Source organism: Pseudophryne corroboree, chromosome 2 (assembly GCF_028390025.1).
Source record: "Pseudophryne corroboree isolate aPseCor3 chromosome 2, aPseCor3.hap2, whole genome shotgun sequence".
Taxonomy (NCBI): Eukaryota; Metazoa; Chordata; class Amphibia; order Anura; family Myobatrachidae; genus Pseudophryne; species Pseudophryne corroboree.
The window spans coordinates 385360234-385376234 of NC_086445.1; the positions used below are offsets into that span (position 1 = coordinate 385360234).

The following is a 16001-nucleotide window of genomic DNA, read 5'->3' on the forward strand; positions in this document are numbered from 1 at the left end:
CTCGGTGCCATTGTAGACAGGTACATTGGTGCGCACAGCCAGGTCCTAATGCAGAGGTTTACAGGGCCCAGGGGCTCCAATACTAAACACTAAATGATTATTCTTGGTGGAATCCTCTCAGAGATGCAAAGCACCTACAGTATTTTCAGAACCATACCAGTAACCCGTGAAATTAGTCCTATAATTATTTATTGCTAGTGGATCAAGAATGTCAGGTCTGATCTCCTATAACCTTTAAAGCTTCCTCCTTCAACGCCCTCATGTTCCCTGGAAGAAGTATTTATAACAAACATTGGCCTTGTGCCAATATCACCTGCTTATTATTATCATTGTTATTTTATGCTGCTGGGTAAACTATATGAACTTGCGGCCAAGCAAAACTTAGATTACAATGAAGAAGACAAAGCACAGCAGTTTTAGTGTGAGGGGCATTACTGATTTGATCATAAAATGTTATTAACATAGAGACAACAAATCACACAGGTTACTTGGGGTTAAATTCTGCAAAATCGTAATAAGCACTGATGTGAGTTGTATGCTGCAGGGTAACTTCACTCAACTGAATAGTTCCCACAACTTCCTCTCTAGGCTAAACTCTGCCATGATGCTGCTGAATCGCTCTAACTACATTTCGGAGGAGGAATTACAATGGCTTTTACATCCCAACACCACATCTGATCCCCCCCACCAGGCCGTCTTTTTCATATGGGCTCAATGGGCAGTTGCCCAAAAGCCCCAGGAGTATAAGGGACCTAGGTTGATAGTTGAATGTCCCCTTCTTCTGGGGATATAACATTTTTGAAAATTATCCCTGGGGAACCGGAGATATTCGACTTCTAAGAGGTGGTCCCCATCTGAGCCTGTTAATTGCTCTTTCCGGTCAGATATCTCAGGTTCTGTCTGACATAGAGTTTTTCAGGGGGTATACTCCAAAAGCTGTGAATCTCCCCTTTCAGTGGACACTGGCAGCTTTTCTCTACTATACCCAGAACCAGAGATATCAGCCTTCCAGCAGCTCATCCCTGCTCCAGCTCCACACGCCTGGTATACAGTTTATATTTTCATTGGGGAATTGCTCTGGCTCCTGAACTCTGATCCCCAAGTCCCCAGTACCTCCTGGAAGTTGGGGCTCTCTATTTTTTATTCCATTGAATGCTAAGAAATCTATTTCCAGGAATTTGAGAAATCTGTTGTCAAGCAATCTGCCATCCCACCGGAAAATGATGAATATTAAGCCCACTTCACTATCCACCCCTCTCCTGCATATTTAGTCATTTACCAGGGCCCCTTTATTCAGCCCAATTCCCCCTTCTACAGTTTTGTGTTTTCTCTCCCACCATCTGTGCAGTAAAGGAGTAATTAGCAGCAATTGCTCCTCAAGGTCCTACATGCGGAGCGGAAGATAGAACACCCCCTACCACCCACGGGACATCAAAGCTGCCACTGATAACACCCCCCACCCCTACCGATGGAGGATAAGTAGGGGCCCTAGTGTTTTGCTTTGTCCAGGGGCCTACACTGCTGTTGAGGTGGCGTTGCCCCCCCCCCCCTCCCCGATGCCATTTAGGCTGGACAGGCCCCCCATGCTTTATTAGAAGTTGTCTGGCTTTCCCAGCTGTTTAACACTGTCCTATGTGGGTCAAAGTTTAACTGGACTACAGTAGACCCAAGAGTATTGTTATTCCAAACCAGATAAAGATCATACTGTTTGCTCTAATAACAGGCTAATTTCTGTCTTTAATTAAGAGAGAGTGTCTTGCGCTGTCTCTGCCTGGGAGCACTAAGACCCCGTCTGACCTTGTACGTTACTGCGCATGTGTGACCATCCAGCGTGTCTTCAGCTCCATCCTCTATTGTGATTGGACCTGTCCCTGAGAGTCTCCATAGCAGAGAAAAGACAGAGGTCAATTGAACAATCTTCTTTGGTATTTTTAATATTTTTTATTCATTTATAGTTTGTGTTTTTATAAATATATATACCGTATTATTTCAGTATGGCTACAGCAACATCATTTTTTCATAAATATTAAAAAAAAAAAAAAAACATTATTATTACGTATGAACGCAGCACTATTCTCTTTTTCTCTTTATAACATTTTCTCCCATATACCATTCAAAGATTGATCATGGTCATACACAGGAGCTGATTCCGAGTCACACACAAAGTGGCTGGAGTTGCCAGCAGCCATCGTAGCCTGATTACTTACCTTATGCTAATGCACGATTCTGTAGGGCTAATGCAGGATTTGTGTATCTGCAAGCAGAAAGCCGTGCGGGCCATTGATATTACCTAGCCACCCCAACTCATCTTTGGTATTGGCACTTGCACCAACCCATCCATCAGAAACAGGCTTCCCTTCCCAGTACTCACAACTCAGAATTGCTCAGAGATTTACATACATGCAGGACTGGGATGGAAAACCAGCCCGGGGGAATATCTGGAAGCAGCCCTAATGGAGGCGGGATCTGTTGAGGGGCTAGGGTCTGTCGAGGTGGATGGGATACACCCTCCTCATAGAACCTGATGCAGCCTTCCTTGCGTATTTTGCTGCAGTTGGGTCTGCGACTTTATGCTACTGCCACTACACAGCCCTTCCCTGGTGTACATCTGAGACACCCACTTTCAGTGTCTACAGACGCTGCAATACATCGTGGTGCATTTTTAGATGCAATATCCAAATGGTTTAATGTAATAATAGTAATAGTACCTTTTAACCAGGCAAAGGTTTTCTGGGCGGAACATTTTACCCCTTTTCACCCGCTTAGAAGTCGAAATTTGAAAAATCCCTGCTTGATGGGTGGCTACAAATAACTGTCACAGTTTCCAGACCACCCAGCAGTCACATGTTCTAGGTCAACCAGCAGGTGTACAGGGAGAGTTCACCTACTGTCACATTTTCCAGAGCACAATAGTGATGCACTGTAAACAACTGGCAGACATTATTCCATATAATTCCAAAAAGAAGCAACCAATTACAATGTCAATATTTTTCTGCAAATCTATGGACCAAGGGCCTAATTCAGTAAGGATTGCAGTTACAAAGCTGCTTGCAGCAGCTTTGCAAATGCAATTCTTAGCAATGCAAATGCAGGAGGAGGTGCGTAGCACTTCCTTCCTGCATTTGCGATGCGATCACATATGAGATGAACACAGCGACCATCAGTCGTGATATTCATCTGCAACCGAAGGCTGAGTAAGTCTGAGCTTACTCAGGCTTGCCGTCACAGGGTGGCTTGCGAGGCCAAGAAACCTGCATCACGCGACGCAGTCCTTGGCCTTGCCACTCCCGGAAAACCGCCCCCATCCCTCCCCGCAAATGCCTCTGCCTGTCAATCAGGCAGAGGCATTTGCATCCCTGTGATGCGACTGCAGGACCCATTCTGCACATGCACAGAACAGGTCCTGCACGTGCGCACTTCCCGACCATCGGGAAAATGCAATGAGGATTGTTTATGTGATCCTTACTGAATTAGGCCCCAAGGGGTGTAGTACGGTATGCCGGCGCTCGGGCTCCCGGCGACCAGCATACCGGCTCCGGGAGCCCGACCACCGGCATACCGACAGCATGGCGAGCGCTAAGGAGCCCCTTGCGGGCTCGCTGCGCTCGCCACGCTCTGGGCACGGTGGCGCGCTACACGCGCCACACTATTTTATTCTCCCTCCAGGGGGTCGTGGACCCCCGCGAGGGAGAATAGCTGTCGGTATGCCGGGTGTCGGGATTCCGGCGCCGGTATAATGTGCGCCGGGATTCCGACATTCGGCATACTGAAGACCACCTGGTCCCAAGACCTTCATTTTGGTATATGATGTGCACTGCTCAGAAAATGGCATCATACAAATACGGCACTCATAAAAGTCATCCTTCTGCTACTAATATATACAGTAGATAGATAATATATAGAACTCACTAACATGATTGGACACTATAGATCACATGACCGTGTATTATTTCCCTACAACCACACACCTTACAGCGTAAATACACACTTGAACTGCTACCAACTGGCACATGACCCTCTGTAAACACATCCAACTGTAAACACCAGCATCAATCACATGTTACTGACAGCAGAACATCCTTGCCTCACTCCTGCCAAACTGACAGCAGCACATCCCTGCCACACTGACAGACTGGCATTGCTGTACTGGAGTGCTCTCTCTTGGAATATATATATATATATATATATATATATATATATATATATATATATATTATATACAAACAAAATTCAGCACTCACCATAGCAAGCTCACTTATGCTCACCACATCAATAAATAAATGATGGGGGTTTAGTTAGTGAATTGGCCAATGCACAGAAGCCTGCAAACCGATCCCCAAGGTACCCCACCTTCTTGCAGGTCCTACACTATCACAGAGTCTTAAAACCTGGCAACTGTTTCATACATAATACATAAAGTGCAGTCATGTACCCCGCACTGAGTGGTAAATGCAGTCATGTACCCCACACTGAGTGGTAAGTGCAGTCATGTACCCTGCTTCTGGGGTGGCGAGTGCTGTGATTTTATATTTGTTTGGATAGATAGAAGCTTCAAATATTAAGTGCTTATAATTTTTTATTTATTCAGTGTAGAGCTGTTTCTTTTTATTATAATACATATTTATTGGGTCACACATAACGTACACACGTACACGCCCTCTATATTACACCACGCGCAGGTAACTATCCCTCTGGGATGCGGACAAGATCCCGCCGGACGGAATCCCGGCGGTCGAAATACCGACACCGAGATCCAGACCGCCACAATCCCGACATATTCTCTCTCTGTGGGTGTCCACGACACCCATAGAGAGAGAATAAATTAGCGTGCCGAGCGTAGCGAGGCACCGCGCCCACAGCGATCCCGCAAGGGGCTGCGCTGCGCTCACCCCCCATGTCGGGATTGTGCCAGTCGGGATCCCGGTGTCGGTATTCCGACCGACGGGATTTTGTACTGATCCCATCCCTCTATATTACACTGCTCACAGGTCCCTTTCCCTCTAAATGATACTACACACACAGGTCTCTATCCCTCTCTATTACACCGCAGGCAGCCCCTATCCCTCTATATTACACCACACGCAGGTCCCTATCCCTCTATATTACACCACACGCAGGTTCCTATCCCTCTATATTACACTGCATGCAGATCCCTATCACTCTATATTATACTACGCACACACAGGACACTATCCCTCTATATTACACCACACACAGGTAACTATCCCTCTATATTACACTGCTCGCAGGTCCCTTTCCCTCTAAATGATACTACACACAGGTCTTTATCCCTCTCTATTGCACCGCAGGCAGTCCCTATCCCTCTATATTACACCACACGCAGGTCCCTATCCCTCTATATTACACCACACGCAGGTTCCTATCCCTCTATATTACACTGCATGCAGATCCCTATCACTCTATATTATACTACGCACACACAGGACACTATCCCTCTATATTACACCACACACAGGTAACTATCCCTCTATATTACACTGCTCGCAGGTCCCTTTCCCTCTAAATGATACTACACACACAGGTCTTTATCCCTCTCTATTGCACCGCAGGCAGTCCCTATCCCTCTATATTACACCACACGCAGGTCCCTATCCCTCTATATTACACCACACGCAGGTTCCTATCCCTCTATATTACACTGCATGCAGATCCCTATCACTCTATATTATACTACGCACACACAGGACACTATCCCTCTATATTACACCACACACAGGTAACTATCCCTCTATATTACACTGCTCGCAGGTCCCTTTCCCTCTAAATGATACTACACACACAGGTCTCTATCCCTCTCTATTACACCGCAGGCAGTCCCTATCCCTCTATATTACACCACACGCAGGTCCCTATCCCTCTATATTACACCACACGCAGGTTCCTATCCCTCTATATTACACTGCATGCAGATCCCTATCACTCTATATTATACTACGCACACACAGGACACTATCCCTCTATATTACACCACACACAGGTAACTATCCCTCTATATTACACTGCTCGCAGGTCCCTTTCCCTCTAAATGATACTACACACACAGGTCTTTATCCCTCTCTATTGCACCGCAGGCAGTCCCTATCCCTCTATATTACACCACACGCAGGTCCCTATCCCTCTATATTACACCACACGCAGGTTCCTATCCCTCTATATTACACTGCATGCAGATCCCTATCACTCTATATTATACTACGCACACACAGGACACTATCCCTCTATATTACACCACACACAGGTAACTATCCCTCTATATTACACTGCTCGCAGGTCCCTTTCCCTCTAAATGATACTACACACACAGGTCTCTATCCCTCTCTATTACACCGCAGGCAGTCCCTATCCCTCTATATTACACCACACGCAGGTCCCTATCCCTCTATATTACACCACACGCAGGTTCCTATCCCTCTATATTACACTGCATGCAGATCCCTATCACTCTATATTATACTACGCACACACAGGACACTATCCCTCTATATTACACCACACACAGGTAACTATCCCTCTATATTACACTGCTCGCAGGTCCCTTTCCCTCTAAATGATACTACACACACAGATCTTTATCCCTCTCTATTACACCGCAGGCAGTCCCATCCCTCTAAATTACACCACACGCAGGTTCCTAAACCTCTATATTACACAGCAGGCAGTCGCTATCCCTTTATATTACATTGCACGCAGGTCCCTATCCCTCTATATTACACCACACACAGGTCCCTATCCCTCTATATTACACCACATGCAGGTCCCCATCCCTCTATATTACACCGGGATCCGGTCTGAAGATCGACAGTGTCTAGGTCGACAATGTTTAGGTCGACCACTATAGGTCGACAGTCACTAGGTCGACATGGATGGAAGGTCGACAGGGTTTCTAGGTCGACATGTGCTAGGCGACAGGTCTAAAGGTCGACATGAGTTTTTCACATTTTTTTCAATTTATTTTATTTTTTCATACTTAACGATCCACGTGGACTACGATTGGAACGGTAAAGTGTGCCGAGCGAAGCGGTAGCGGAGCGAAGGCACCATGCCCGAAGCATGGCGAGCGAAGCGGTGCACTAATTTGGGATCCCGGTCACTTTACGAAGAAAACGACACCAAAAAAAAAAAAAAAAAAAAATCCTCATGTCGACCTTTAGACCTGTCGACCTAGCACATGTCGACCTGGAAACCCTGTCGACCTTCCATCCATGTCGACCTAGTGACTGTCGACCTATAGTGGTCGACCTAAACATTGTCGACCTAGATACTGTCGATAAAACGAACCACACCCATTACACCGCAGGCCGTCTCTATCCCTCTATATTACACTGCACACAGGTCCCTATCCCTCTATATTACACTGCACGCAGGTCCCTATCCCTCTATATTACACCACATGCTGGTTCCTATCCCTCTATATTACACTGCAGGCAGATCCCTATCCCTCTATATTACACCACACACTGGTCTTTAAGCCTCTCTATTACACCGCAGGCAGTCCCATCCCTCTAAATTACACCACACGCAGGTTCCTAACCCTCTATATTACACAGCAGGCAGTCTCTATCCCTCTAGATTACACTGCACACAGGTCCCTATCCCTCTATATTACACTGCACGCAGGTTCCTATCCCTTTATATTACTCCACACGCAGGTCCCCATCCCTCTATATTACACCGCAGGCAGTCTTTATCCCTCTATATTACACTGCACACAGGTCCCTATCCCTCTATATTACACTGCACGCAGGTCCCTATCCCTCTATATTACACCACATGCAGGTTCCTATCCCTCTATATTACACTGCAGGCAGATCCCTAACCCTCTATATTACAGTGCACACAGAGATCCCTACCTCTCTTAATTATATTACACACAGGTCTCTATCCCTCTATATTACACCACAGGCATTCCCTATCCCTCTATACGCAGGTTTCTATCCCTCTATATTACACCACACGCAGGTTCCTATCCCTATATATTACACTACACTCAGGTTCCTATCCCTCTATATTACTCCACATGCAGGTCCATATCCCTTTATATTACACTACACATAGGTCCCTATACCTCTATATTACACCACACACAGGTCCCTATTCCCCCCTTCTCTTTACTCTGTATGCTCTTTAAAGCCTTACTTTCCCTTTAATATTTATACTTTATTCTAATTTCTTTAGTCTCCCTTTCTTTTCTCTATCATATCTCACTGACTCATTTTCCTTTCTTATTTCTCTCATAAAACACTGTCCTTTCTCATCTCTCACAGGGCATACTTGCATTCCTTTCTAATCTCCAGAATAGAGCATCTTACTTGCCTTCTTTTCTCTCTCTCAGGGGGACATTTACTAAGCAGTGATAAGTGAGCCAGTGGAGAAGTGCCCATGGCAACCAATCAGCATTGAAGTAACATCTATAATTGCATACTATAAAATTATACAGAGCTGCTGATTGGTTGATGGGGCAACTTCTCCACTGGCTCACTTCTCCACTCTTATCAATGCTTAGTAAATGTCCCCCTCAGTCACCTACAGTACTTTGCTGTCTCAGGAGCCTTACTCTTTACTTTCACTCCACTTTCATTCCTCACCCACTTTCATTTCTTTACTTTCCCTCATACGTTACTCACTTGCAATGTTTTAGTCTGCTTTCTTCTCTCTATAATCTCTTCCTGCCTCTGTAGTAGGGATTGCAATCGACCATTGATGATTCGTAATCATCGATGGTTTATGGCCGATGTAGAATACTTTTGCCATCAATGGGGGAGAACCAGATGGTTTCCCTCCATCGATGGCATGGCATAACCAAATGTTTTTGTTTTCGACCCCAGTGTTCTGATTGGCCCACAGGCCAGTCAGCGAAAGGAGTTGGATGACCATCGGTGTTGGAAACCATCAATGTTCATTCATTATATAGTTAGCAGCCATCAATGGTCACGTACCATATCACCATCGATGGTTACCACACAGATGGCCAACCTACTCTATAGTCTGTTATCACATGGCAGCAGTGCCAAGTGCTGGTCCCACCCTCTGCATGACATCATGCAGAGGGCAGGACTTGTCATATGAGTAAGTGCTGCATTGCCCACCAAGCAACTGCACAGTCTGCAGCATCATTGATATTGGCTGTGCAGGGTGCCATTTCCAAACGCTACCCAATCTGACCTATGCCCCAATTATGGAAGCCAGCCTGGTAGAGGGATGAGTCAGACCACTGAGGGAACAATGGGACCGTCCCAGCAGGAACTGTCCCGGCACCCCGGTGGGCCAATCCACTGCTGCATATATGCCCACAACACTTCCATGACAATCTCACAAGACAGGGCGGTACCATGTGCTTATATTGCTGCCACCCAAAAATGACTAATTTCATGGAAAATCAGATCCATCTGAATTCTGGCCAGCTCATGACAAAGATATGCAAAAACGCGTAAGTTAGCATCTGTGCACGTGCTGTATGCTAAAGTTCATCTGTGCACAGAGATCCATATGATCAGCATCAGCCCCATATAGTGAAAGAAATGTAGTATGGTCCTCGGAGATAATCCCATCTTCAGATGGCATCAGCCACTGTAGCCTATGGTCTACATTTCTCAAAACTTACAGGGAGAGGGTTCTCAGAAGCCCTCCTCATCAATAGCTGATGCACATGAGTGGTCAGTAGACTGCGCATACATAGAAACCTAAAGGGGAAGTGAAATGAACATCCCTCTCTATCAGTCCCTGGCTTACCTCAGTAATAATAGATTGTGTAAGACATTGGATGTCGCAATCCTTTTAAGATGCCATTTCCCCTTCTCTAACATTGAAACTCATGTCGTAACTGAGGGTAGAGGATTGCTGATAAAGTGCATGATTCACAATCAAATCTTCACATTTGTTAACATTTATGCCCCGAATGTGGGTCAACCTACATTTTTAGAACATTTAGTGTTCTAATAATGTACACTCTGATGCTGGGTATAGTGTTAAAAGGGGGTGATTTTATCTGAATCCTACAACTCTTAGACTCATCTTCTGCAGCCTCCAATAACCCTGAGAAATGGCATCGCAAGGTATGTCATCTGATTCATGAGCACCAATTGGTGGATACCTGGAAATTACGGAATCCTGTAGACCATGATTATACCATTTTCTCCAACCTTGATAATGTATGCTCTAGGATTGATTATCTGTTTTAGAGCATAAACACCTTCATATGTATGTCAATACAGATTGAACAACTCACATGAGCGGACCATGCACCCACATCCCTTATGGTTAGTATATTCCACCCCCGCCTGCTATCCATTTGTGGAGACGCAATGCACTTCTCCTTCAGGATTTCTATTGTAGGGATCAACTGAAGCAGTATATCGATGATTATGTTTTTCTTAATACGAGTCCTGATACTGTATGTCAGCTATTACGTTGTGGGAAGTCCACAAATGTGTTTTGAGAGATAAGCTTATTCAGCTTGGTTCATATATGAAGAAGCAGAAGGAGGGGCAAAGGTTGATGTTCTTACCGAAGATTCAGGTGCTAGAGACATTCCATAAGGCTGTGCCTGGGGATATCCTTGCAGAGTTTGCTAAGGATAGACAATCTGTGAACAAACTTATGTTGGATAAAGTTAAATTAGATTTTCGTAAGTGCAGGAGTTTTGCGTGCATAGCAAGCTTCCATGCATCTACAGTCAGCAGTGGACAATAATGGCCGAGAGTGCTACTTGACCTCAGAAATTGCTGAGGAATTTCATTCCTACTATTCTAAGATTTAGAACTTGGTGGAGGGCTCTCCAACGTCAGCTAGTCAGGTGAGTACCGAGGTGGTTTTGGTATATCTCAAGGGTCTTGACTTTCCTACACTGACTGAGGAAGAGGCTCAAGATTTGAACAGGACTTTTACCCAGGATGAATTAGTTGAGGCAATTAAGGCTTCTCCATCTGGAAAAAAGCCCTGGGATGGATGGATGGATTTCCTATCTCTTATCTCATCAATTGACCTAGGGGGAAAACCCTTGCGGTTACATCAATTAATCGTCACACAGCCTAGTAATGAATGGTGCACAGTGTCTCCATTCATTAAACTATTGTACCCCAGCAACATAGAGCCAATTAGAAAGCTGTTGCTGTGGCAGCGGCTCCTGATTGGCCTACGGGACCCTCTATTGATATTACTATTGGTAGAGGTCCCCATTCGCATAGTAGAAGTGTATGTTTGCACATACACTTCTACGTGTTCATTGGTTCCGGTGAATGAGTTTTCTTTATTTTAACTCGTGGGATGTCTACATGGATCGAAGAGGACAGATCTACACAGGATTTTTTGTATTTTTTTTTTAAACAGATACCCTAATGGATTTTACTTGGACAAGTGGTCGTAAATGGCGGCGTGGGATGTAGGTACAGTAAGTATGTGTGAGTGTGTAAGTGTGTGCTAATAAACTCCTACTATCATGGTGTGTGTGTGTGTTTTGTCTTTTGTGGGGTATTTGTTTTGTTGTGGAACTACAGGTACCAGCGGGCACTTTAATTCCCTGCATGCTGGTACTTGTGGTTTTCCAAGTACCAGCATGCGGGGAGGCTTGCTGGGACTTGTAGTTCCACAGCACAAGACAATATTCATTTTAACACTTTCACGGCTATTAGCCCTCCATCCACAGCCCACGGATGGAGGGGACAGTCCAATGCTTCATCCCTGGCCCTTGTGTGCCTGAAGGGGGGAACCCCTTTATTTAAGGGGTCCCCACTCCCCAGGGAACCCCGGCCGGGGTTGACTAGTTGGGAGGAGTGATGCTGCAGTCGCAGGGACCTGCACAAAAGTGTCCCATGGGGCTGCGGCATCACCTCCCTGGCTAGTGGAGCCCGGTGCTGGTTTCAAAAATACGGGGGACCCCTACTTCTTTTGTCCCCCGCATTTTTGGAACCAGGACCGGTCCAGGAGCCCGGTGGTGGTTGTTAAAATACAGGGAACCCCAGTCAATTCCCCCCTTCCCCTGTATTTTTGCAACCAGGACCGTCTCAAAGAGCCCAAGGCTGGTTATGCTTTTGGGGTGGGGGGTGGGGGGGGAGCCTGCACGTCATTTTTTTTTTATTGTTAACACTTTCTTTACTGTTCCAGACATCTCACTGATGTTTCCTTTACTAAAAATCGCCAATAATCATATGTGAAGTCCGTTGTAACCTTAAAATTCGCACCCTATTACATTTGCAATTTTTTTGTAAAAAATCGCACGTTACAAATGTTCGATTTGGTGCGATTCTTTAGACGCCTAAAAAAATCGCACCCTATTACATCTAGCCCCTAGTACAGGCATTCCCAGCCACGGTCCTCAAGGCACACCAACAGTGCAGGTTTTAGTGATATCCAGGCTGCAGCACAGATGGTTAAATCAAAATAACTGAGCTACTAATTAAGTCACTTGTGCTGAAGCTTGGATATCACTAAAACCTGCACTGTTGGTGTTCCTCGAGGACCGTGGTTGGGAATGCCTGCCCTAGTATCACTGCCAATACTATCCGCTTATAAAGTTCAGAATGCAACAAATGCATAAAATGACATCCACCTTCTTCAGAGCTTCTTCTTCTGAAATGGGTGGCAGATCCAGCTGCTGCTTTTTGTCGAGAGCATAATGTGTCATATGTCACAAATTTGCCAATAACTGGGCATCACTTAGAGATGTGTGGTGAGCAGTCTAGCACGCATGCAGGCACAATCTAGAACCGGCGATAGCGCCGCATGGGGTCGCGCATTGCTATCGCTATGGGCATATACACAAAGAGATCCGTGTTGTCAGATTGCTTAGAAATGAAACACTGAAAATGGCACATCTTGCAGTAATGAACACAGACAATCACTGCACAGCAGCCAGGTTACAAAATCATCGACAATCAACTGTTCGAAGAACTTCACCAGCATAAAGTGGATCATCTATCCAGCAGCCACATAAAGGTGATCCAATAGTTCTTGTACCCGCACCCAGAGCAAAAACTAAACACATCTACCAAATATGAACACTACCGGGGTTTATTGTGTGGTTGATTTATAAAGGGCACAGAACACGGGCAAAATCTAGAATAAGATCTCTGTATCTCTGTACTACAGCAATTGCTGCACAAGCTCATCAGTATGGAAATGAAAAGGAACTGCACATCACATACAGGCAATCTTCATTTTCTGCTTAATTTTTTTCCATAAACCCTCAGCGAAAAATGGGCCTAAATGATTATTTGAAATATATTTATCTTTGTGTGTGTGTATGTATGTATGTATGTATATATATATATATATATATATATATATATGTGACCAAATGCGCTTCGCTGCCCATGTCAAGCGAACACAGATTTGGATTGGGTCCCACGGGCTTAGGCCAAGAGAAGAATCCCTCTTACCATCAGCAACCGCCTGTTACTGACTCCCCCCCCCCCCCCCCCCACCCACTGCACAGTGGGCAGGTATTTTGCTGCCACCACCAGCTCCTACCACGACCCTGGGACCACTGATTTCCACTCAGGCTCCGGTTACCAGAACCTGCTGATACCGCTTGCTGCTGTGTATGTGTAGACACGCTGCTGACACGCCTCCTAATTGGTACCAGCTGAATCCCACTGGTCCTGGAGTTTGGAGATGCTAGACTTAACCCAGGGGGAATGGGATTGCATTTGTCTCATTTCCGTTGGTCACAAGATTAAAGGCAGTCATCCTGAAGGCAAGATGTTTATTGCTCAAGTAGTCTTAAAAAATATTCTTTCCCTTGCAAGGATTGCTTGGGGGGATACAGCATACAGATGTTCACAGCAGTATACAACACTTCTTGATGTCACAGAAGGTATATATTATCTCTCTACCCAGGGATCAGATGCCCAGTTTTTCTTCTGTTCTTTCACACAATCCCATAGTGGGGTAGTTCCACCCTGTGGTCTCTTAAACCAATCATGCTATCAATGTGTATACAACAATATACCTAAAACATTTCTCATATGTGCTTCATCCATGCATTTTGAGCATTCATTTCTACAACCATGAATAGAGTACTACATATAACATATTAAAAGACATTATAAAATATACATTTACAATATATGGTGCCTAGCGCTGATTCAAAGGCATGTATCAGTGTGATATGGATGTTTGATGCAACGTTACCTTCATGTCCCGTGTCTGCTGCCAGGAGACATAGTACCACACTGTCAGGCTATCTCAATGAAGAAGAAAAAAACCATAGTAGTCAAAAGTCAAGTAATAAAACTGCGACTACTACACTTCAGAAAGGACAATCACACGAAAACTAAACTGGAGAATTTGCCCAAAGCAACCAATCAGATTCTAATGGAAATCAAATGTTTGAAAAGTCGGTTGGGTGTCTGTTTTTTCCTGTCTATTAGATAGTAAAAAAAAGACTCCCAACTGACTTTTCAATCATTTGAATCTCCCCCTAACTGTCAATTTTCTAGCACAGTTTTTGAAATGACAGAAACTATCTGGTTGATTGGGCAACTACTTCACTTTATTACTTTATTTATCTACAAGGCTGCATACCTCCCCCCCACCGCACCCCAGTCTTTGAGTCTTACGGTCATTAGATGTGTGTGTGTTTGTGTGTGTGTGTGTGTGTGTGTGTGTGTGTGTGTAATATAAATGTCCTTTTGGGTTATTCATATAATTTAGTTCTGTGTTTTAATCTGTTGTTTATTGGCAAAGTGTGAGAAGCGGATGGTTATAAATAATAAATATTATCTCTGAATTACTTCATTTCATCTTCATTTCTTGGCATTGCCTATCCTGCCCAGTGTAATCCTATGTAATACACCTAAAATGGCTGCCTCACCTGGGTCATTCATGTGCAGGATGAATATTCCCTAAAACTGAGGACCAAAAATGGTTGCCACACCTTTTGTATTACTCCATGGTCTAGCTAGTACTCTTTACATAAACATGCGCAGACACTGACACGGGCATGCCGCTCTGGGATTTCCACCCTTCACCGCATTATGGTCTACCCCCCCATCCATGACATAGACTGCTTAGCTGGTGGCCCAGGTGAGCAGTCTTATGTCCTAGAGCAAGGGGTGGAGAAGGTAGTCTGTTACCCGGTGGAGGAGGGAAGTCCTGAGCGGCACTCCCTGTGTCAGCATCTGCGCACGCCTGTGACTCTTTACTATGCTCATAATTTTTTTTTCCCTTTCTATTCATTCTGTTTGTTAAGCACCTTGTGTCTTATCAGAGAGAAAGCATTATATAAATAAAATGATTATTATTATTATTATTATTATTATTATTATTAATAATATTATTATTATTATTATAACAACTCAGAATAGGATGCAGTTCTAACTACATGTTTACAAAATTCTCATGAGACAGTTCTCTTCCATGTGTAAAGTGAATTGACACCTGTTTCACGTATGGATATAAACGGCCAAGATCTGCAAAAAATTACCATGCACAAAAATGCATATGGTCACTAGTGCGCATGTGCCATTTTCTAACATTGCTGTTGCATTCGGAGCTGTTTGTGACTCAGACCCTTATTTGCATGCAGAGACAGTGTAATTTAAGCAGTGACATTACTAAACATTTGTGGGCCACCCTGCAACATTTAGTAAAGTGTCTTATGTACCATCCAAGCATCAACACATAAACAAATGGGGCGTTTGACAGGGAATGTGAGCCCCTTGCAGCTGAGGATCAGTAGTACCTGCACGTTTGCTACAATTGCAGTTATACCTTTGGCTACAGGTTTTATTTGACATAAAGTACAGTATTATTAGAGCGGCACACATGAAAATCAGTATCCCCATCTTTACGTTCTGCTATTTATTTTACAATTTGAATACACTCTGCAATATCCATTTTTTTCACTGCAACTGAACAAATCATCTCTCAGGCATTCATAGCAAATAATGTTATTTACAGAGGCATTTCTGAATTAAGATTGCTATTTGATTTTCACAGCTACAGTATAGCACAGCACAGATAACAGTGTATTTCTGTCATTT

General features: G+C 44.4%; 1 protein-coding gene across 1 annotated transcript in view; it reads left to right on the forward strand.

Annotated features, from left to right (window-relative positions):
• Positions 1 to 10060: 10060 nt before the first annotated feature.
• The window catches only part of SLC15A1 (solute carrier family 15 member 1), a 127961-nt gene continuing 122020 nt past the window's right edge, over positions 10061 to 16001 (forward strand). The window contains exons 1-2 of the mRNA XM_063950765.1: positions 10061 to 10073; positions 10421 to 10645. Coding sequence (XP_063806835.1) covers positions 10061 to 10073; positions 10421 to 10645 — 238 coding nt within the window. The remainder of the gene's footprint in view (positions 10074 to 10420; positions 10646 to 16001) is intronic.